This window comes from Leptodactylus fuscus, chromosome 6 (genome assembly GCF_031893055.1).
Source record: "Leptodactylus fuscus isolate aLepFus1 chromosome 6, aLepFus1.hap2, whole genome shotgun sequence".
Lineage (NCBI taxonomy): Eukaryota > Metazoa > Chordata > Amphibia > Anura > Leptodactylidae > Leptodactylus > Leptodactylus fuscus.
In genome coordinates, this window is record NC_134270.1 from 131,292,456 (window position 1) to 131,316,396 (window position 23,941).

Sequence of the window (23,941 nt, forward strand, 5' to 3'; positions counted from 1 at the left end):
CACTTCTATGGGAGGGGAAAACAGCCTGGCTTTTTTTGGAAGCGGTTTTTACAAAAAAAAGCTCCAAAAAAAGCCTGGCAATGTCAAAAAAAAGCTTCCTAATTAGGAAGCGTTTTTTTTCAGGACCAAAATAAGCCAGGAGGTTTTTACGTGTGAACTAGCCCTTAATGTGTAGTCCTACTAGTGGGAGGATAAAGAGTATTACAGAGGGTAAAAACTGGGTGAAATTAGTGTGTTGCCTATTGAAAGACCTTAAAGGGGTTATCCGAACAAAAAAACTTAAAAAAAAAATAAAATAAGTATTTTAGTGCCATTAATGGGTTAATAATTGCACCAAAATTCCTTTAGCAGTGTTTTGAGTGATTCCTGGCTTTCTCTGGGACCTCCTGGCATCCTCTGCATTTGTTTACAAGTAAAATAGCAGAAAAATAAAATCACCAAGTTTCTCTGGATGTGACTTCAACTTGCACAGTAACTTTCACTTTCCAGTCCAGAATTGGAACTGGTTGTAGACTTTAGCCACCCGAGGGGCGGCCATTTTCACAGATCCCCCATACATTTCAGTATATGGAGGGATCCGTGAAAATGGTAGAAAATCGTACATGACCTATATTCTGACAGTCTATAACCACAGACCATCAAAATAACGGTCATGAAAATAGCCCCCATTCATTGACAGCAAAATGAATGCTGCCGTGTAACGTCTGTTAAAAAAACAAAACAGACATAACACGGACAGTTTTCATTGTCATGTGAATCGAGCCTTACTCTCCACTTCAAAAAGCAGTTCTTTAAAAAAAAACAAAAAAACAATAGACAATACATCATAACAATAATCAACTTGCTATCTTTCAGGTTATTTGGAGTAACAGTAAGGATTAGAGATGAGCGAGTACTATTCAAAACGGCAGTTTCGAATAGCACGCAACCATAGGAATGAATGGGGCCGGCGTCCTGCCGCTTAACCCCCTGCGTGCCGGCTGCGTCCATTCATTCCTATGGGTGCGTGCTATTTGAAACTGCCGTTTCGAATAGTACTCACTCATCTCTAGTAAGGATCTATTCTCTCTTTAGTCAGAATACACTAAAAGTTAACTTCTTAGCCGTCGTAATCTGAACCGCATTGAAGATGCGAGCAAATTCCTGGATCTTTTCCATAATTGTCAATGAAGCGCTCCTCGTTGTTTGGGACTAAGCCTCTCCCCCTTGTAAGAAGGTATGTAAAGTGAAATCTATGAACTTGAATAAATCCCCCCAGACAGAGAGAGAGGGTACCCAGAGCACCTCCGGCCAAGACCAAGGCAGCACCAGAAAGATATTACACTTGACCTTAGACGAAAGGTGAGAAACGATTCGAAGGCCTGATCCACATCTGGTTCGGGTTTCCATTCGGGGAGTCTGCTTGGGGATCCCTGAACGGAAACCTATCCACATAAAAAAGCGGTTACCTAAGGAAACCCCTGGACCCCATAGACTATAATGGGGTCCGTATGCTTTCCAAATGAAAAATGTGGAAAGAAAAGTGCTACTTGCAGGACCTTTCTTCTGCATATCTCATGTGGCCAGGGGAACAGAATGACCCAAACGCAGATGTGAACTGGGCCTAAGACAGACATTTTGAGGTTATTGCCTCTCATCAGTGCAAAGCAGAGAACTGGCTAGTTGGGTAAGAAGTCCTAGACATGAGTCAAAGAGGGTGCTATGTCTCATTAACTAGACATTGCCTCGATGAAGTGATTTTGCAGCAGAAAGGAATATGCAAATAAGTCCTCTTTGTTGGAAATAACTGTCTGAGGATAGGTTCCTCTTGTTTTTGGAAGCAATATTCTGGTTTGGCTTTATTCCCAGATTATGCTACTAGGTTTCAGAAAAATCAGGCATTTATCTATAGGGAGTTACCTTCTAAAAGGTGGTACTAGAGCAAGTTTCCCTTTTTCACAGTATTTTAGGGCACATATGGTCAAATAAGTCCCTGCATACTGAAAAGCAGCCTCTTTGAAGCAATGACTCCCTAATGAAACATAGTACTCCTTATGACCCATGAGACCAACGTATAATTTCAGTGCTAGTAGCAGACAAAGGTACAATATTTTGTTATGCAATTTTGCCTACTATTAGTACAGAAGCGTAGCTATAATTTTCTTCTCCTATATGGGGGAGCATATTAAGCCAACAGACCTGTTTTAAAGGGTTTTTCCAGGACTTTTAAACCGTTGACCTATCCTTTCATGTTCTGTGCCCTCGGTGAAGTGATGAGTACTATCAGGAGGGGAGAGAGGCGTTCCCCCCCTGCTCTCATAGTACAGCGCAATAGGCGCTACTGTGAGGAAGGGCATTCCTGATTGACTGTCATAAATACACTTCTGACAGTGAAGAGCTACGGTATCGGCACCGATAGATCTTCACCGGGGGGCACAGAAAGGGAAAGCCAATAGTGTGCTGAATTCAGTGCACTGTCAGCTTTCTAGCGGTATATAAAACCACATGTGCCCCAGGAGGTGAAAGGTCCTCTTTAAGATAGGTAATCAATTGAAGATCTTTAGGAGTCCAACTCCCGAGTCCCCTGTGGATCAGCTGTTCAAAGCAGCAGTGGCACTCAGATTAATAGGCTAAGCTGCAATATCAAGCTCAACCACTATGCACATGTACACTCACCGGCCACTTTATTAGGTACACCATGCTAGTAACGGGTTGGACCCCCTTTTGCCTTCAGAACTGCCTCAATTCTTCGTGGCATAGATTCAACAAGGTGCTGGAAGCATTCCTCAGAGATTTTGGTCCATATTGACATGATGGCATCACACAGTTGCCGCAGATTTGTCGGCTGCACATCCATGATGCAAATCTCCCGTTCCACCACATCCCAAAGATGCTCTATTGGATTGAGATCTGGTGACTGTGGAGGCCATTGGAGTACAGTGAACTCATTGTCATGTTCAAGAAACCAGTCTGAGATGATTCCAGCTTTATGACATGGCGCATTATCCTGCTGAAAGTAGCCATCAGATGTTGGGTACATTGTGGTCATAAAGGGATGGACATGGTCAGCAACAATACTCAGGTAGGCTTTGGCGCTGCAACGATGCTCAATTGGTACCAAGGGGCCCAAAGAGTGCCAAGAAAATATTCCCCACACCATGACACCACCACCACCAGCCTGAACCGTTGATACAAGGCAGGATGGATCCATGCTTTCATGTTGTTGACGCCAAATTCTGACCCTACCATCCGAATGTCGCAGCAGAAATCGAGACTCATCAGACCAGGCAACGTTTTTCCAATCTTCAATTGTCCAATTTCAATGAGCTTGTGCAAATTGTAGCCTCAGTTTCCTGTTCTTAGCTGAAAGGAGTGGCACCCGGTGTGGTCTTCTGCTGCTGTAGCCCATCTGCCTCAAAGTTCGACGTACTGTGCGTTCAGAGATGCTCTTCTGGCTACCTTGGTTGTAACGGGTGGCTATTTGAGTCACTGTTGCCTTTCTATCAGCTCGAACCAGTCTGGCCATTCTCCTCTGACCTCTGGCATCAACAACGCATTTCCGCCCACAGAACTGCCGCTCACTGGATGTGTTTACTTTTTCGGACCATTCTCTGTAAACCCTAGAGATGGTTGTGCGTGAAAATCCCAGTAGATCAGCAGTTTCTGAAATACTCAGACCAGCCCTTCTGGCACCAACAACCATGCCACGTTCAAAGGCACTCAAATCACCTTTCTTCCCCATACTGATGCTCGGTTTGAACTGCAGGAGATTGTCTTGACCATGTCTACATGCCTAAATGCACTGAGTTGCCGCCATGTGATTGGCTGATTAGAAATTAAGTGTTAACGAGCAGTTGGACAGGTGTACCTAATAAAGTGGCCGGTGAGTGTATGTTGCTGTGTTTAGAAAGTGCTGAAGAGGCTCCAGTGCTCACTTAACTCTTCAAACAACTGATCAGTAGGGGGCCCAGGCGTTGGAACCCTGCCAATCGTTAATTGTTGACCTATTCATTAAAAAGCCTAGAAAATCCCTATAAAGCTATTGTACAATACACATGGAAAGATTTCTAAACTCCCATCACTATATTCCACACTGAATGGTTAGTAGATTCAACATCCTGAATATTTTTCTATTTACCAACATATATTAAAATTAACGAACAGCAATAACTAGAAATGGAGGGGAAAAATGAGAAGGGAAGTGCGTTGTCTATAAAACCTTAGGGATTAAATAACACATTTCTATATGCGGTAAAATATGCCAGAGTGGCTGTCATTAATTTTTCCATATATAATAGAAATGGCAAAATACACAGAGCGAAGTTTATTTTGGGCACTGATGTACTTTTCTCCCATTAAAAATAAATTAATCAGCAAATTCCTACACAGTTAAGCCCTCTTTCTGTAAATATAACACAGCTGTAATACATTACAAGGTGAGATTGCTCGAAATTTACTTTAGAATGCTTTACACATAAGTAGGTTCTCTGCAGCTACCTTTGCAACAAAAGCATGTTAAATAAACTGAGAAAATTCTGTTTGCTTTGTAATGTTTTGAAAGAAGTGGGATATACCTTACACTTATAAAGTTTCTTTATATGACTCATTTTATAAGATGTTAAAGTGAGGAAGTTTGGCTTGGAAAACAGAATTAGCAAAATTGCGTTCTCTCGACTCAAAACCAACCTGTTTCTGTGTAAAAATAATTCCATGGTGGTTGACAAAATGTTCACACAGATATTTCTAAATGTGCTGCGTTCTCAAAGGAAAGATATACGATGAAATATGTGCCCTTTGGAAGGAAAACATACATTTACGACTCAAAATTTAATATTTCAAAAAGTTTAAAAAAAATTGTGATGAATTTTGAGTAAATCCCAATGTAATGAAGCTCTGAAGGTATCAATAAGGTAGGTGAGATGAAAAATATACATTGAAATGGACACTTTATCAGAGACACCTGTTCTTTCACGATTGCAACTTCCCCTTTGGAAAATTGAACGCAGAATCAAATCAAATGAGCAAGTCTTCTGTGGATCAGTTTCAGTGTGAATCCATATAACAATGGGAAAACCAGGCGAACTGTGTCACATGGAAATAGGCATGCTCATCGGTGTTGGACTAGTTAGGGCTGGTATCTTAAAAACGACCAGTCTTATGGGGTGTTCTCATGAACATTGTTGAGAGTATACGAAGAATGGTATGATCGTGTGGAAACATTCAGCTCGGAACACAAGCAAATTGCAGTGGAATGTAACAATGGTACACCAACAATTATTCCTTAGCGTGAATGGGCTATAACAGCACATGACCAGTTTGTTTGCCATTGTGTAAAGGATACAGAAAGACAGGAATCCATGAGGCGGAAACAAAAACAATGGATCAATGGGCAATGTTAAATCATACCAGATGAATACAGATTACTGTTGTACCATGTTGATGGGAAAGTCAGAAATTGGCACAAGCAGAAAGAATGGATGGACAACTCCAATCAGAGATGTCTTCTACTTACTGGCAAGGAAAGTTAAAGATTTCCAAGATGAGTATATAATCGTAGGGGATTTTGGCACCCTTGCTGTTCAGCCATTTGTAGGAGAAAGGGTAATACAATTTCATCCTATTGATTTGCATGGCAGATATCTACAATAACCTGTTATCACCACTACTAAGTAAATGTACAGGTAGGAGGATCGAGGTAACTGCTGGTATTTCTGGCCAATCCTCTTTATAGTTAAGAATATGTCACCCTTAAATGAAATAAGATAAGTTTGTCCTCGAGTCCCCGAGTAAATTCTTGATTACTGTGTTTCAGGGAAAGTTAATTCCAAAGGTTAGAAAAACCATAGCAGTGAATGCAAAACCCTATAGAGGTTGTACCCCAAATGTAATGCAAATGTTTCTGCACATTTGAGTGACAGGGAGTGATTAAACACAGTTTATAGCCTCTGAAATGGCTGACAATGTTACAATGCTACAATGAGTAGCCATAGAACCCTGGACTACTGTTCTAAGGATGGTCATATACATTAGATTTGCTCTCGACACCCCCATATACATGAATGTTTGGCTCAACTTGGTGTGCATTTTTTGTCAATATGGAAAGTAGAGTAGACCTCTTTTAGACACCTCTAATGATTGTGGCTTATTTTTCTTATTGCCCTGACATCGGGGGAGACTTAGTGGGCCCCCACCAACATCACAGTTGTCCATTCCACCACAACCGTGGCGTTTGCCCAGCAAATAACTACAATTACTGTCTGTTGCTGTCATCCTCTGATGGATGACATCAATGGACATTAATTATGGTAGTTTGAATGTAGCATTACACTTACACCGGCAGGTGCTAATGGGGAAATTGGTAAAATTGATCTGACACATGATAAATCTCTACAGGAGTGAACCATCGCTAGATGATCAGATTCTTTGAACTCCCTTCGGTATAACACCAAAGGAGATGGAGAAATACATGACATCATGTGCTAAACAGTCTAATCCACCTAATTAATATTAATCAATGAATGATTAGAAAAGGCCCTTTATATGCTCTTACCGTACAGCCAGCTTTAGTCTTCAGGATGTTACAATTATACAACAGCAAATGGTGCATTTAAAAAGTAATTCTCTTTACTGTACAAGTTGTTTCATCTTGGAGAAAGACTAAGGTAATGAACAAGAGCTTGTTTATTGCTTCTACATCTGGAAGGTCTCCAAAAATCAGGCATTCTAGGATGTGCTGACATCAATGTACTGTGCTTCATGGATGTAGGCACTTATAGTAATAAGTAAATCAGTTTTTAGCATCTACTGAGCAAAGGAAAACATGGATTAATCTCCATTTTACATATCCTCAGACAGACGGTATGGCTAGAGAAGCCACAACTGCATTTGGCCTGTATAACTAGGAGGTCCCAAGATCCTTCTACTATTGAAGAAGTAACTGATGAATCCAGAATCCATTCATGTCCTCTATTTTTCCATTCTTGTAGTCCGACCTGTGGCACTGGAGGGAGACTTGGACCAGGCTTAATGATATACAAAAAAAAAGAAGTCATTCTGAGTGGCAAACCAGTTTTGAAGTCTCATATGAGGCACTCTTAGGTCAGTGATTCTGCCAGTTAGGGCGGGTTCCCAACAGCGCCCGATCTCCGTTTTGCAGGTTTCCGTTTCCTGCCTGAGAAAGTGGACAGGAGACGGAAACCTGCAGTCACTTTTGAAACCCATTCATTTATGGGTTTAGAAAGTGTCCGGCTGTGAGCACCTGTGAGTGTTTTGTGCTGTCAGCGGCAAAACCATTTTTTTTTCTAACCAGACACAAAGTCGGACATGCAGGACTTTGAGTCCAATTAAAAAAAAACAAACCCAAAAACGGTTTCACCGCGGAGAGCACAAAACGTTCACAGGCGTTCATGGCCGAACACTGTCTGCCAGGTTTCCGTGTTCTGTCGGCAGAAGACAGAAACCTAAAAACGGAGATCAGGCGCTGGTGTGAACCCGCCCTAAGCCTGACTAAGTTTAGAGGCAGCGATTCTACTACATCATCATAAGTAATTCAACATGACAACAGTCGTAGACTTGATATTACAAGTATTTAATAAGCACATACAAATACATTGATATCAACTTTCAATAGTGTAATGTACATCTCTTTTTCAAAATATCAGATATATATATATGTACCTTACTTACAGTAATAGTCAGGAGTTTGGACACACTTTTAGTTTTCAATTTCTACATAGTAGATTCATATTGAAGATTGGAAACTACAAAGGAAAACATGGAAACAAACCAAAATATCTTTTATATTTTTAGGTTCTTTAAAGTAGCCCCCTTTTACTTTGATGACAGCTTTGCACACTCTTCCTTTTCCAACAGCCTAGAGCAAGTTTCTTTAAAGCAAGGGTAGGGAACGTACGGCTCTCCAGCTGTTGCAAAACTACAACTCCCAGCATGCACACTTGCTCTGCTGTTCTTGGAACTCCCATGGAAGTGAATGGAGCATGCTGGGAGTTGTAGTTTCACAGCAGCTGGAGAGCCGAAGGTTCCCTACCCCTGCTTTAAAGGGATCCTATCATTAGAATCCCTTTTGCTATAAATACCATGTTGGAATAACCTTTAGAAAGGCTATTCTTCTCCTACCTTTCTTATTCTGATTTGTGCCGCTGTTCCTCAGAAATTTCCTATGTCTTCCTTATGCAAATGAGTCTTCAGGAAGCACAGGGGGCGATCCTCCCATGCTCAGATAGCACAGGGGTCATCCCCTGTGCTCCCCAAAGACTCTTTAGTGACCCCTCTGTCTTCTTCTGCCGATGCATGTCCTCCGCGTCATCAATCGAATCTTCAGCCAGCAGAGCCGACTGCGCATGTCCGTTCAGCCATTTTCCTGTGGCCTCTTACACGAGAGTCCATGCGGCCACAGGAAAATGGCCCAACTGACATATGCAGATGGCTCTGCCAGCTGATCACTCAGAGGAGAGACATCAGCAGAAGAAAACAGAGGTGTTGCTGGAGAGTCTGGGCATACAGGAATATCCCCTGTGCTTTCTGAAGTCTCATTTGCATAAGAAGAAATAAGAAATTTCTCAGGAATGGCAGCACGGATCAGAATAACAAAGGTTATTCCGACGTGGTAGTTGTAGAAAAGGTATTCTAATGATGGAATCCATTTAATTCTATGGTCCAACTCATCCCAAGCCATCTCAATCAGGTTTAGGTCAGGTTACTATAGAGGCCATGCCATCTGAGGAGGCACTACATCACTCCCTTACTTGGTCAGATAACCCTAATATAGCGGTAAGAAGTTTGCTTGGTGTCAATATCCTATTGAATAAGATATGATAGTCCCACTAGGTGCAAATAAGTTGGGATGGCATGTCACTGAAGAATGTTCTATGTTGTGGTAGCCATCCAGGTTACGTGTGCATTGAATTTTGAAAAAAATCAAGAGCGTCACCTGCAGAGCACCCCCACACCTCCTCTATTCCTCACAGTGGGAATCACACATGTAGAAACCATCGGGTTCACCTTTTCTAGATCTCACAAAGACACGCAGGTTAGAAACAAAAATATTACATTTGGATTCATTACACCTATATACAGATTTCCACTAGTCTAATGTCCACTGATTGTGTTTCATGGTCCAAGCAATTCTTATTATTCCTCATTAATGGCTCCTTTACCGAGAATCAACCATCAAGCCCTGATTCTCACAGACTCTTCTGGAACATTTGGTATCAAGATATATCTGGTACATGATTTCTGTGAAGCATTTATGAGGGCTCTAATCTGAGGTGCCATCAGATTCTAAATTCTTCCTCTCCTGGGTCAGCCTTTCTCCTGAGAGCCTGTTTTATCATAGCATTAGAGGATTTTCATGACTGCAGTTGAGGATACTGTCAGTGTTATTGAAATTTTCTGGACTGATTGACCTTCATGACTTTAAAGAGGACCTTTCACCTCCTGGGCCACCTGTGGTGTAATACAACACTAGAAAGCCGACAGTGCCAGTAGCATAGCTCTTCACTGTCAGAAGGGTGTTTCTGACAGTCATTCTGACAGCAGCGTCTACAGCGCTGTACTGTGAGAGGGGGAATTGCTTACCGCCCAGCGATGATACTAAGCGGTGAGGAACACAACTAAAGGTATCATATACATTATGAAGACAAGAAATTCCGTAAATTGACTTGACAAGTCATATTAAACTACATTATGAATCTGAATGAGAAAATTCCAATACTGTGCGAAGCAGTCATAACGTAAAAAGGGGATACTTTGCAGAATCTAATATAGTCTGGTTTAACACTTTTTTTTGCTTACTACTTAACTTAACTCTATGTGTGTTCCTGCATAGTTTTCATGTCTTTAATATGAATCTAAAATGTAGAAAATAAAAAATACTAGAAAAACCATGGAATGAAAAGGAGTGTCCAAACTCTTGACTGATGCTGTAAATCTGTACCACGCTTTACTCTTATAATTATGTTCTAGGAAAGGAATCTAATAAGTTATTTAATAACCAAATATATCACTCTTATGACATCTACTAGACAAGGAGTAATTGTGTATATACAGTATATATATATCTATACTCAAGCAACAACAAATGCATTGACAATGTGAGTTAGTGAACGTTGACGCATCAGATTTAATTCATTTTGGTATACATATCAAGTGATCCTATTGCATAATAGAAAATATCTATCATTTTAAAAAACACAGAATGATTGTCCCTGTTATTTTCCCAATTTTTAATTTCCACACTGAGGTCGGGGCTCCACGGGAAGGAAACACAGTGATTTGCCCACAGTGGAAATGCTGTGAGAAAAATCGTGGCGTTTTACAGTACAGGCAAAGTGGATGGGATTCTAGTGCCCACTTTGCGGTAAAAACCACCGTGTGGATACGCCGTGGTATCCAAAATCGGCGTGGTTTTAGAAATCGCAGCATGTCAATTATACCTATGGAAACACCAGTGGTTTCACCATAGGTATAATTGTAACAGAAAGTCCGTGGAAGAAAATTCTGCGAACTTTCTGTCTAAAGCACTGCTGGAAGAACTGTGATGCTTTGCCGCCGTGGTTTTTCCAGCAGCGCTTTATTGCTGCGGGTCGTCCCATGAGGCCTTAGCCTAAAGGAATGTTATCAAGAAAAAAAAAAAACCTCCTGTCCTTATTCCCCATTACAGCATTTGGATGTCATAGAGGAGGGGGTCTCAAGCTTGGCCACTGCAAGGTAAATCTCTATGTAGTCACAGCTTTCTTCTATAAAATCAGTTGTCTGCATGGGGTGGTGTTGGAAGCGGGAAATAGTCGATAAGCTTGTATCTCCGAGCCAAAAGCCAAAATCTACCTTTAAATATTGTGCAAACAAGTTAAATTGTGAACCTTTTTCTATATAAAATGAATTTACCATTTTGACCATTTTTTTTCCTTGGTTGAATTATGCCAACTGAAGTCAGTAGGAGAATAACATTACCAAAATATCAGAAAGGACATGTGGCTGAGGGCGGGTTCGCATCTGCTCCCCGGTCTCCATTTTGCAGGTTTCTGTCTCCTCCCAGAAACTGGACAGGAGATGGAATCCTGCAGACATTTTTCAAACTCATTCAAATGAATGGTTTTGGAAAGTGTCTGGCTGTGAGCACCTGTGAGCGTTTTGTGCTCTCCGCAGCGAGAACGTTTTTCTTTTTAACCTGACACAAAGTCGGACATGCAGGACATTGTGTTCGGTTAAGAAAAAATGGTTTCGCCACGGAGAGCACAAAACACTCACAGGCGCTCACAGCCGGATACTGTCTGCCAGGTTTCCGTCTTCTGTCAGCAGAAGACGGAAACCTGAAAACGGAGATCGGGAGCTGGTGTGAACCCACCCTATGACAGAAAAACTGCACAAACCCATTTAATATGTCATATTTGGAAACTTTTGTCAAACTGCTTCCAAAATGTGAATGGGCCCTGTGGAAGGACTTTTGAATACTTTTTGTGCACATGAAAAGCTCCCTTTTAGGCTTAAAGGGGGCATATGACAATATACAAATTTTAATATGTTTGAAGAAAAAAAAACATAGAACATCCCAATATAGCATTAATGTAAAAAAACCCATCAGGGTTACCTCCATCCACATCAATGGAGTCAAGCCAAGCTATATTACCAGGTACAACCCATAGACCAATGTTTAGCAGTTTTTGAAAGAAAGCAGTCATGGTTTAAATCAATATGGTAGGTCTTTAAAAACAATTGCAAAAGCCACAAGTATGTTTTAAAAAGTCAGATATTCTCTTTAATTCGTCAAAATTCCACTTGAATGACAAGTGGAAATATATATTTTTTTGCCCAATATAATGAATAACTCCCATAAACCTGATAATTCACAGTATAATAATTATGATAGATATATTTCATTGATGTAACTACCCTGTACCTCTTGTTCTCTTTGTAATAGCAGAAAAAAGCCCCAAACTGAGTTGGTAGTAAACATTAGATTTTTCGTAGCGAATCTGGTTGAACCAGAGTTCCAAAAGAGACCCATACGCTGCCATTCTCCCTACAAATTATACTACACATGGCCAATAGGTATTAGTTATACACTGTAGACTCGGAAACACAAAAATAATATATGCTGTAATACTGGGAAAATGCTATTTGCCTTTGTCTACCCCATTTTGAGATGTGGAAAGGAGGGGAGGGGGAGAACTTTTTGTTAATGTAATGTGGAATCATCTATACCAGGGGTAGGGAACCTTCGGCTCTCCAGCTGCTGTGAAACTACAACTCCCAACATGCTTCATTCACTTCCATGGGAGTTCCAAGAACAGCAGAGCAAGTATGCATGCTGGGAGTTGTAGTTTTGCAACAGTTGGAGAGCCGTACGTTCCTACCCCATATCTATACAGATACCTGGATTATTGCTTGTGGACCTCTGCAAATCACCCTTGGACTTATGACTTCTGGTTTCATCTCATTTCCTGGACTCATTGGGTGGAACACTGGGGGGAGGTTGGAAGATGTATATACAACATACATATATTTTTACAATATATAATATATGTATAATAAAAAAAAAGTGAAGAAAAAATATTCAAAAACATTTTAGGGCTTTCTATTTAGCCTGTCCATGCAAAGCAGGATAACAGTGAGCAAACAGCAGCATTGTGGCATTTGCAAAACAGACATTTTCACCACTATAAAAAAGAAGCTATTATTACCATTGATCCTAATGATATTGATGAGACTGAATATGCATTTTAGTAACATTGTTTTAAAAAAAATGTTTGCATGTCATATTAGTGAGGCTGTTAGTCGCGCAGGCCCACTAGTATACAGCACAGCCTCTGCTGCATCCTCAATGAAAGAAGCAGGGATGCAGGGGTTTCATTATGGCTGGACATAGACTGACTATCCTCTACTTCTCAGAGAGAATTTCCAGCATGGACAGCAGTTCATTTATAACAGTAAACGGTAAACGTCTAAGCAGCAGAAGTAAAGCCTATGTCTAGCCTAAATGGTATCCCTGCTTCTTTCATAAAGGATACAACAGAAGCTGTACTGTATTCTACTGAGCATGCATGCTGTGCACAGACCTATACATTTTGAACACCAGGGATGATATTATAAGCAAATATTTCTTTACTAAGTTACTCTAAAATGCTTTTTTTTAGTTTACTTATTGCCATCTGTACTGATGGAACAACCCTTTTAATGACTTTATTCATTATTATTCGCCTTACACTTTGACTCAGGGGACGTCTGTTACTTAGACCCACTACTTAACAGGGGAAATTTGGTCAAAGTGAATTGTCATTGTTACACAAGAATACATTGGTGATGACTATGATCCAGACAGTCACTAGTTTCAGGAATAAGAGCTACTTCAAGATTTATGTTACTGGAAATCTGGCGCATATTTTAAGCAAAGCTCCATTCATTTCAATGGTAGTATGCTTAGAACGTTGTGTCCTTTTCTTCAGTAACAGAAATCCCTGAGCAACAACAGAAGAGTCCTAACACTCGACAGAGACCTTGGAAATGTAAGCAGATCTGAGATTACAAACTTCAATAATATGCTCTTATCAAATATATTTGTAGTGCTTGAGATCATTTGGCACCTATAAGAAGCCATAACTTGTGCTGAATAGCCCCTGTAAGTTCCAATCATGTACCTCTCAATATGCTATACAATAACTTTCAGGAGTCTGAGTGCTTCTGACTGGTGAAGAGATAATATCATATTTAATGTTTATTTAATATTGGCCACCTTTCACACATCTGTTCTGTAGGGTCCATCTAGTGCACCAACTATTAGCGCCCTTTCACACTAACTACTTTTTTGTCCGCATAGCACGCAGAGTCAGTAAATGGAGCCATTCACGTCCATGGGTCTGAGAAAAACAAACAGACATCAACCATGTGCCGTCTTGTTTTTCAGAGCTATACTGCTAGGGGATTGGTGAAAAATAAAGACTGAAGCACCTGATATAGTTTTTTTTTTGCGAAAACAAAAAAAGAAAAATGGAGTACAGACAAAAGGCACACGTAACAGATACAGATGCAAAATGGAAACACAGTAGGATGTACAACATCTGATTTTCACAAATAGTGTGAAAGCAGCCTTATAGGGGCATTGAACCTGGTTTGGAATGGGTAAATATGAAGTAGTCCTCTACTCACTGATTCCCTGAAGTTTCTGCTCCAATGCTTACTGGGTCACCTTTGGTCACTATTCCCTTATCGTATCATGACACCTAAGGGCTCGTTCACATGGGGCAAGAGGGGGCGGATTTTGGCGCTGAATCCACGTCAGAATCCGCCCCCTCACAATAGAGGTCTATGTAGACCGCCAGCTTATGGAAAAAAGAAACGAGCTGCCCTTTCTTCAGGTGGATTCCGCGGCTGATTCAGCCCAGGAGTCCGCCTCGCGGCAGCACCCTCCAGGCTAGGCCCATTCATTTGGGCCTATTCAGGAGCGGGAAGCCGCGATTGTCAGAATCTGCGAGTCGTGGCAGGCGCATTTTGGCCCTATTGTGATGCCCCGTGTGAACTAGCCTAAGAAATGCCCAGGAAGCCAATCACTGGCTGAGGCAGATCACCGATGAAGCCATTGATGCGGCTATTTCCTGTTTATGGAGCTAGAACAATGAAATAGAGACCAGAGGGGGAGGGGTTGCAGCCAGAGAGACGGAGGATCAGTAAGAAGAGTACTTCTACTTTGGGCAACCTGTTTCTGTACCTTCTGGTGACAGACTCCCTTTAGATCTAAGGTCATGGTCCTCAGAAATACGGATTATTTTTAAACCAGTGCATATATTTAATACATTTGTTCACAGTTTTCATGTAAATGTTCATTGTAAATGTCAAATTCAAGCACACCCACCATGGACTGGATAGACAACAGCTAGAGAGCCACAGGTTGGAGACTACCGCTCTACAACAGAAGATCTGAATTTCTCTTCACCCAGACACTGGACGCAGACAATAACTGAGCCGATACGATTCATCTATCCTCGACCCCAAGAATGGCATCAGGTTTACAAAGTGTCCGAAATACAAATATATTAAACTTTAATAGAATCCATTAACAGCAGCATAGTAACACTTAGGCCATGAAGCATCCATGGTGCTCAAGATGGAGGAAAGGTTAAACACAATCCTGAAAGATCCAGTCTGTCACTTCCAAGAGATTCCTTAACTGGTCTGTTTGATATAATATATTTTGTAGCTTCTCCACTTCGGGGTGTTTTTTTATTTTAATACAAGTCATCCGAATAACCACATTTTCTTGAAGAAGTGTATATTCCTGGTTAAATCATTCATACCCAAAGTCAGCTGTATATAGTGCACAGAGGCTGAAATTACACTAGGTACTGGTGCCCACCTCTGCCACGCAAGACTATAGCAGAACTATAAAAGTATATTGAGGGTCTAGCTAACATACGGCACCAGGACCCTTAGTCTGTGCCTCTGAAAAATACATTTGCAGGTTTCAGATATTCTCCCAGACCTCATCCAACAAGAAAGATCTACAAAAATGAATGACAAGACATTGAAACATTAACATTTATTCCAATAATAAAAACTAATATTCTAGTTCAACATAATAAAATGAACAGCATTTCCGGGCTCCCCAAAGCAGACCAATAGAATATTATATACCAATCTCATGTTATGTATCTATGTCAGTCCTGGATGAAGAGCAATAACTAGGGTAGTCACAGTGCTATGGTGTGCTGAAATTTGTCAGAATATTGAATACCATTGGGCCATGGAGGAGATTGCATAGTATACCACACACTGACTGTCCTGGCAAGGGAAGATTCAGTGGACGAGTCCATAATATTTTAACCTATTCCCTGAACTTTATGTAAACCAATCCACTGAACATATATAAAAAAAAACTAGTCTGCAAACAATTCCACACAAACATACTCCTTTCTTTAGGGCTAGACACACCACATGCTATCTTCAGGAGACACACATTGTCTTGGAACATCCTTAAAGTCCTTCATCATTGTATGTTGGGGGAGATGGCTTTAAGATGCTTTGAGGATCACTTTCCACAAGGGGGCGCCAGGATACTTCACCAGTTAAGAGAAGATCTTCACCATCTAGTGAATCCAGATACTGCATCTAGCAAAAACAAAACGGGGGAACATAGGTGATTTTATGCACAAAATAAAGTAAAAGGTTTCCTTATCTGCAATATAAGTGATAATTGCTTTTTGATCAGTATGTTCATTGCCAATGAAGGCAAAATTAGGCTGGACTTACACGACCGTAATGCCTTTGCGGTCCGCAAGTTGCTGATCAGCAACACTGATATACACTGAGTATAATATGTCCGCAAATGATCCGCAATTGAAAACCCTCAATTGCGGACCATTTGCAGACTTAAACTACAGTCGTGTAAGACTAGCCTTAATGGAAAGAAATACATAGATAGACGGAATATTAGACAATCCCAATGAGAAGCCACATCAATGTCCACCCATATTGTATACACACACATATAACCGTGACTATTATAGCTACTGTATTCAGGATACAGATACTGATGTGGATGGTGAATTCGATTCAAATCCGTTTTATTGAAAAGTGCGTACCAGACATAATAATAAAGCAAAAACATGTATCATTGCACAAAAAAAGACAGCAAACAGTTACATGAACGAAAAAAACAATCATCCCCTCAGTCCATAGTGGGCTCACAATGTAGCCCGCATGCCTCAAACCGTCCAGAGACTGAAAATCGGAGCAATACGGCATAATAGTTATCAATAGGCAAGACACATGAATAGTGGAACTGGATAACACACAGGAACACAACAAATTAAATTCGAGGAGTCATGGATACTCCAGGCAGCCCCCTACCCCTCATAAATGAATGCAGAGCCGTCCACAAAGATGGGGCAGTATACTGAGTTATAGGAGAACTGCACCATGACCCCCACACTTTATGGAACTTCTGAGATCATCCTCTACCCTTGTATACAATCTGGCTAAAGGGAAGGATAGAGTTAATGGGTTTTCTCCATATCAACACTGATGGAGGTCACGGTGCCATCCAGCGCAGTGCAATAGCCTTCCTGGCATAAAACAAGGACTCCCGCAGGAAGATTCTGACATGATGTTGCCAGACCTCCTTGTCCAGTATACCAAAAAATTCACACCTCTGAGGCCAATGGTACAGGTATAGTCAACACCTCCGCCAAGAGCTCCACGACCCCATTCCAGAAGTCTAGTGTAACTGGACAAGCCCAAAGCATGTGCCAAGTCTGACGGTAGACCTATGGCAACTCTGATGTGATAATGGTCCCATTTTAAAGAGACAGGAGGGGGTCAAATAACATTGGTGTAAAATGAATATTTGTATCAATTTGTTATTAGCTGAGGGAGATACATATTGGGGAGATTCAAGGCTCTCCTGGAACATCTCATCTGTAATAGCAGGAATAGCTAAACGCCAACGTATCAAAGTCGGGGTATCTAGTAGGGACACCTTAACTTGGATCAAGTGTGCATATAAGGTGGAAATCCCTAGGTCCCTGTGAGCAAAGAACCCCTAGTGGATAGTCATAAATCCTGATTAACTGCTCAGGGTACATGAAGGACAGTGCATGTCAGATTTGGAGGTATCTAAAAAATTGTGTTCTAGGGATGTCATGGCAAGTTTCTAGGGAGTCAAACGTTATAAAGGAGCTATGAGTGTACAGGTTACCAACAGAGACCACCCCATATTGAGACCAGATCTGGGCTCCGGGTAGACTCAGGATGTTCCATAGTGGAGTCTCATGTATCAGAGAATACCACCACCTTTTTGGCCTGTCACTAGACCTGCCCCGCCAGAGTATGAATGGGCAGCATCCTACTCTGGTACATATTCAAGTGTACCAATATTGGCCACAGAGTGGTGAGCCAGGTGAGCCTCTGACCCCTGCAGGGTATCGGGAGTGAGTCATGACTGAATAAATCAGAGTTGACCTGCCAGGTAATAAAGTAAGACAATGTTACATTTGAAAGAAATGGAAACAGTAATATGGTCATGAGATAGACATAGAACAGCAAGCTGAGTCTAATTCAGTAACTTAAAGCTCTGCTATCTTGGACTAGTAGACCATTATAAGCCAATTTCAAAAAGATCCATTGTATATTCCTTCTGGTATATTTTAAGGTTTGAAGGTACTGAGAATAACCCATTACGTAGAGTCTATCACCAGAACCCAGAATAACAACCTAGTGCACAGATACATATTTATTTATTAACCATAGGAGACTCCACTGCAGATTTTGACAATTTCAGACATTTTACATTAGTCTATGGGGTCTGCAGGTAATGGCTTTTTTAGTGGACAGGCTCTCCGTCATTCAGGTCCCCATGTGTGTGAACCTAGCATCACTTATATAGCGCCATCATATTCCACAATACTTTACAGAGTTACTGTCAACATGATCCCAAGTAGGGCTCAAAATCTAAATTTCCCATCAGTAAGTCTTTGGAGTTTGGGAGAAAACCAGAGTACCTGGAGGAAACCTACAAACTCCTTGCAGTTGTTGTCCTTCACGGGATTCAAACCCAGCTAACCACTGAGCCACCATGCTGTTAGGCTCTCCTGACTATAACAGTGTTTTATCCCCTGTGAATCCATTCCTCTATCACTGTTTTTGTCAACATTAAAATGAGCTTTTAGGAGCCACAAATGTGTTGCTGCTAACTTCTTTGGAACAATAGTAATGCCCACATTTGCATATTGACAAAAGCAGTAATATCTTGGTAATCGAAGCACTGTTTCACAGGGGAAAACACCACTTAACTCACATGATCCATGATTTGGAGTTGGGGGCAATATGCTGGGTTCTGCTGACAAACTCTCTTTAACGGTGTGTTCACACGGCGGAAAATGGATTCTGTGTGAACATACTGCGTGGCTACACGCGATGGAATGCCGATGCCTGTTGTGTTTATACTAGGACCCCTAAAATAGATTGATAAAAAATAATAAAAAAAAATACTCCTAGCCAATGTATGTCTATAAGCATATTGTTAACAGTTTCCAAGTAGAATTTTGAATGCTAAAAAATATTAATCAAAGAAAAATTAAACTAATCCTATGCGTTGTCACATGCTCTGTGTGTTGAAAAAGAATACAATGTGTTACTACAGTACTATCATTGCAAATTTGGTGTATATCATTAAAAGTAGGAAATTTATCCATAAAAGTGAAGGACATTGTGGAAATTCACTGACTGATTTGGGAGAGTTTTAATAAATGTATTCAGAGAAGTAAAGGCGTTTCGTGTACCTGTCTTTTTGAAAAGAAGCTTGCAGCTAATGTCACATCTCCGTGACTGAGCAACTTGTTTTCCATCCAACACCCATCCACTTGGCAAATATCACATGGCTGAGCATTTACCTACTCATGGCTCCTTCAGATTATATTTATCTTTCAGGAGATCTAAGCGTTTCCAGGGGGAGCAGAGGTGTGACATGTAAACTCATATTTTCAGTAATTTTTTCTAATTTGTAGTCAGGCTTAAACTGTTAGTATTACAGATTTAAAATGCTTGATGCCCAAATTGAGCTGCCAGGTCAATGTGTTTCCATGTATTCAGTACTATCCTAATTTATTCAGCCATTTCAACACGTAGTTATGCAAATATCATTATGAATCATAAAAAAGTGTGAGGTACCTCATCAGATCTCCAAGCAGACGCTACAGTAAAGAAGCCTTAACCCATTCCTGCCGCTGGCACTTTTCGACTTTTGATTTTCAATTTTTATTTTTTTTAATTTCCCACTTTCAGAACCCCATAACTTTTTTATTTATCAGTTCACAGAACCATATGAGGGCTTAACGTGCGCAGGACAAAACGTACTTTGTAATGGTAACATTTATTATTCTGTGCAATATACTGAGAAGCTGGGGAAAAAATTCAGAATTGGGTGGAATTGGAGAAAAACTGTGTTTGTGCGGCTTTCTTACAGGCTTTGTGTTTATCAAGTTTACTGTGCAGTCAAAATGACACGTTGCCTGTATTCTATCGGTTGGTACAATTGTGGGGATACCAAATTTGTATAGCTTTATTACTAGAGATGAGCAAGTAGTATTCGATCGAGTAGGTATTCGATCGAATACTATGGTATTCGAAATACTCGTACTCGATCGAATGCTACTCGCTATTCGAATGGAAAAATTCGATACAGAACCAGCATTGATTGGCCGAATGCTATACAGTCGGCCAATCAATGCTGGTTCTTCTCCTACCTTTAGAAGTCTTCTCCGCGCAGCGTCCCCGCGGCGTCTTCCGGCTCTGAATTCACTCTGCCAGGCATCGGGCCTGGGCAGAGCCGACTGCGCATGCCTGCGCTACAAGAAAATGGCCGCTTTGACTGTAAGCGGCCATTTTCTTGTAGTGCGGGCATGCGCAGTCGGCTCTGCCCAGCCCCGGTGCCTGACAGAGTGAATTCAGAGCCGGAAGACACCGCGGGGACTCTGCACGGAGAAGACTTCTCGGAGAATCCAGCCCAACCCTCACTCGTGGACGTGGTAAGTTCTATTTGATCGAACGATGCCTACCCCTTAAACGAGCATTTTTGCTCCATAGAGTATAATAGGATTCAATATTCGATTCGAGTAGTTGAATATTGAGCGGCTACTCGAAACGAATGTCAAATATCGAACATTTTACTGTTCGCTCATCTCTATTTATTACATTTTTCCCTTTAGCTGTATGGGAAAATATTTTTCTATGTTTGTAGACTGAGCAATCACGTAAGTGGGGGATGTAGAATTTTTTTTTATTTTGTTTATTTCTTTTTATTTCAAATCTAGGGGTGATTTTAATTTTATTTTTTTTAATATGTTTTAAAAATTTTTTTAAAAAATGTTATCACCCCTAAGTGGACTTGAACTTTGAATGTTTTGTTTACATGTCCAATCTATGGAAGTTATGCTACATAGCTGTTGAGGATGGTCATAGACTTCATTAGGCTCCCGGCTGCCATAGGAACACAACAGCTCCCGCAATCTCGCCACATAGGAGCCCTTTCCTGCAAAAATTAAGTGTAGCCCCCTATCTGTACAGCCCTAAGTAATGCATCCAAGAGCTAACATAACAGGACTAAACTGTGTTACATACATGTGTTTGGTTGGCACAAATGACACACCCATGAGAAAACTAAGAACAAAGTCTAGATTCACACTAGCGCTTTGTTTCCATCCTTCAGGCCCACATGGGGACTCAAAGAACGGAAACCCTATTCGTCTAAAAAAAACTGTTACCCACAGATCCCACAGACTATAATGCAGTCCGCTGGGTTTCCAACAATTTTATACCGAAATCGGCAGAAAGAAAAGTCCAGCTTGCAAAACTTTTTTCTCCACCAATTTAAGCGGAATCTCGGGTGGATTCGCCCCAAACACTAATGTGAATCTAGCGTAAGCCTAGGGTAAAACGACGATCTTGGCAACAGCGACTTCAAATTGTACAATGTTTGACTTTTTTGTGACTAGACGTTGTAGTACTCATGGAGTTGCGTTGCAACGTCATTCACTAACATGAGTGAAGAAGTCGCTAGGCTATTCAACGATCTTTGGTTGGGTGACAAGATTTACAACCAAAAGACCCATGTAGCGCTAGCCTAATGGTGGAAATGTATGCCTGTCTGTCTCTTGGTGATTTGGAACATGGCTATCTGTCTATAAGTGAGTGGTGTCATGTTGATAATAAGATTAGATGTAAAAAAATTAAAAAAAAATAAGCAAACTGAGGAGACACAGGAAGAAGAATTTAAGATTTTCTTTTCCACAGACATAATGAAGCGATGCTGTAATAATACTGTAAATATTCTGCTCCAGAATATACTACTATTAACCTGTTTCCTGGACACTTACCATATAACCTGTGTGAGGGCCACATGAGTGATGCCATGTTTAGTACATTTCAGTTCTCCAATGGAGGCATTTCACAGGACTAAGAATATGCCCATAAAAATGCATATGGAAAACAAAGAAATGGTTACATCCTATAGGGCTGTAAGCTACAGAGATGTACCACCTACAAGAACAATACAGTGAGTAGGTAGCATTCAGCAGAGCTTAGTTTTTGGTGAGACCAAACTGGGACTTGTTAAGGTTTTATTTTGTTCATGTGTCTGGTAGTAAGCCACAGACTTACTAGTTAGAGCTCAGACGAGCAGGAGTTTTGTTTGCTTTTTTGCCTGTATTTTATTTTGCTTATTTTTTTGTTACCTGACATGAATGTTTATTTATTTTGCTATTTTTCAAATCAACCTCTTTGCACGAGACATTGTGTCCCTGTCTCTGACTGGTTGAGTTCGCACCATTGCTTCTACCGAGCTACCTTTTCCAATATTTATATGTATGTGTATATAGTGGCTCAGCACCACCAGTCATATTACATAAAGGCATATGAACTATGTCATGTTGGGGGGCATTGGTTCTACACTGTATATTTCCCGGGGAAAAGGGGGGGACAGCAGACAACTTGAAATTTTTGCAAAAAGTTTCAATCTAGATCTTGACAAACCAAATAATCCCTAGCTTGTTTTGCATACTGTGGTTGCAAATGCTGTAATGCTTTACTGACTGTTCTTCTGTCGCAGATTTCTACTGCTGGCTGTTTCCAAGAAATTTTACATTCAAATATATACATATCCTGACTAAACACCAAGCAAAGTTGGGCCCGATGGCAACTCTACTGGAATCAACTTTCACCCAACCAACTCAATAACTCATGTCCGCAAGGTGCGCGTGAACTACACTATGTCTCTGGAAGACGTCTGGTAAAATAACACTGCTTAGCATACATGGAGTGTCCCGAAGGTCTGGGAACTGTTTTCACCATGCTTGGCCTGTATTCAGCCAGCAAAAGCACCAGTTCGCAGAGTGGCAGGAACACGGACCAGCTGAATAAACAATGACATGTTAGAGAGGAGGTTAAAAAAAAATTTCAATCTACTCTCAAGATCCTGCCTGTCCCGTACTTGTTAACATGGCAGTTCCAGCCCAATCTCACATAATCCATAATGAATACCTTGTGTAAAGAAAAAAAAAAAACTTGGAAAATAAAACTTAGCATTTTATTTCTAAATGGATTTATGAAGACAGATCTTAAAATCTTTGCGAAGAGCCAAATGACTTGTGTTCTACTTGAAGGTGGGAGAAGATCTGATGGCCACTTGTCAAGGCTTTGACTAAGGAGGGTTAACTAGAGTTACACCTTCTAACTACTTATATATTTGGTAAATATCTCACAGAATCTATGAAAGGAGGATGGAGTCATTTGGGAAAGGATTACGTAACTCACAGGTGTTTCTGCAGACCCGTACAGTTCAGTCCATGCAGAAAAAGACATCATTAAAACCAAACCTTAGAAGGACCTACAAAATCCACATGAGACTAAACACTAAAACATTCTTTGGAATTGAAGGATTATTAAGCATGTCACATTGGTGTTTATTTCGTTTAACAAGTTTCAGTCTAGCTACAAAGACCATACCACAAAAGACACTGATGTTGGAAACTTAAAGATTTGCTCCGCAAAACTTCGGTGAGGGTAGCACACAAGGCTCTCCTGCGTCCTCAGTACATCCATATGCTAGCAATAACACACTAGACATTATTAAGAAATGCCCCTAGTGGGTTGTTTACCGCATGCCAACTATATGTGTAATGTGTCTGCACAATAAAACATGGAGAAAGACTTAGGATCTATCTAATACTCCATTGTGAGTGTGACCAGCTGCTTTGTATTAAAACGTGATAAACAGACTTTACGAATGTCCCTCATTGTTAGCTACCAGAATAAGCAGTCGATATGAGCCCTTCTAATGGAATATTATCTCATGGTGAATTTGAGCATCTACAAAAGTGAACAAGTATAGCAGGACATGGCCATGGTTTGGCATTGGAACTGTATTTTGTGGACCTATAAAGAATAATATAGATACATA

The 23,941-nt window shown here is 40.7% G+C and overlaps 1 protein-coding gene across 1 annotated transcript in view; it reads right to left on the reverse strand.

Annotated features, from left to right (window-relative positions):
* Positions 1–15,551: 15,551 nt before the first annotated feature.
* The window catches only part of UQCC1 (ubiquinol-cytochrome c reductase complex assembly factor 1), an 81,413-nt gene continuing 73,023 nt past the window's right edge, over positions 15,552–23,941 (reverse strand). Inside the window, exon 10 of the mRNA XM_075277269.1 lies at positions 15,552–16,098. Coding sequence (XP_075133370.1) covers positions 15,964–16,098 — 135 coding nt within the window. The 3' untranslated portion in view covers positions 15,552–15,963. The remainder of the gene's footprint in view (positions 16,099–23,941) is intronic.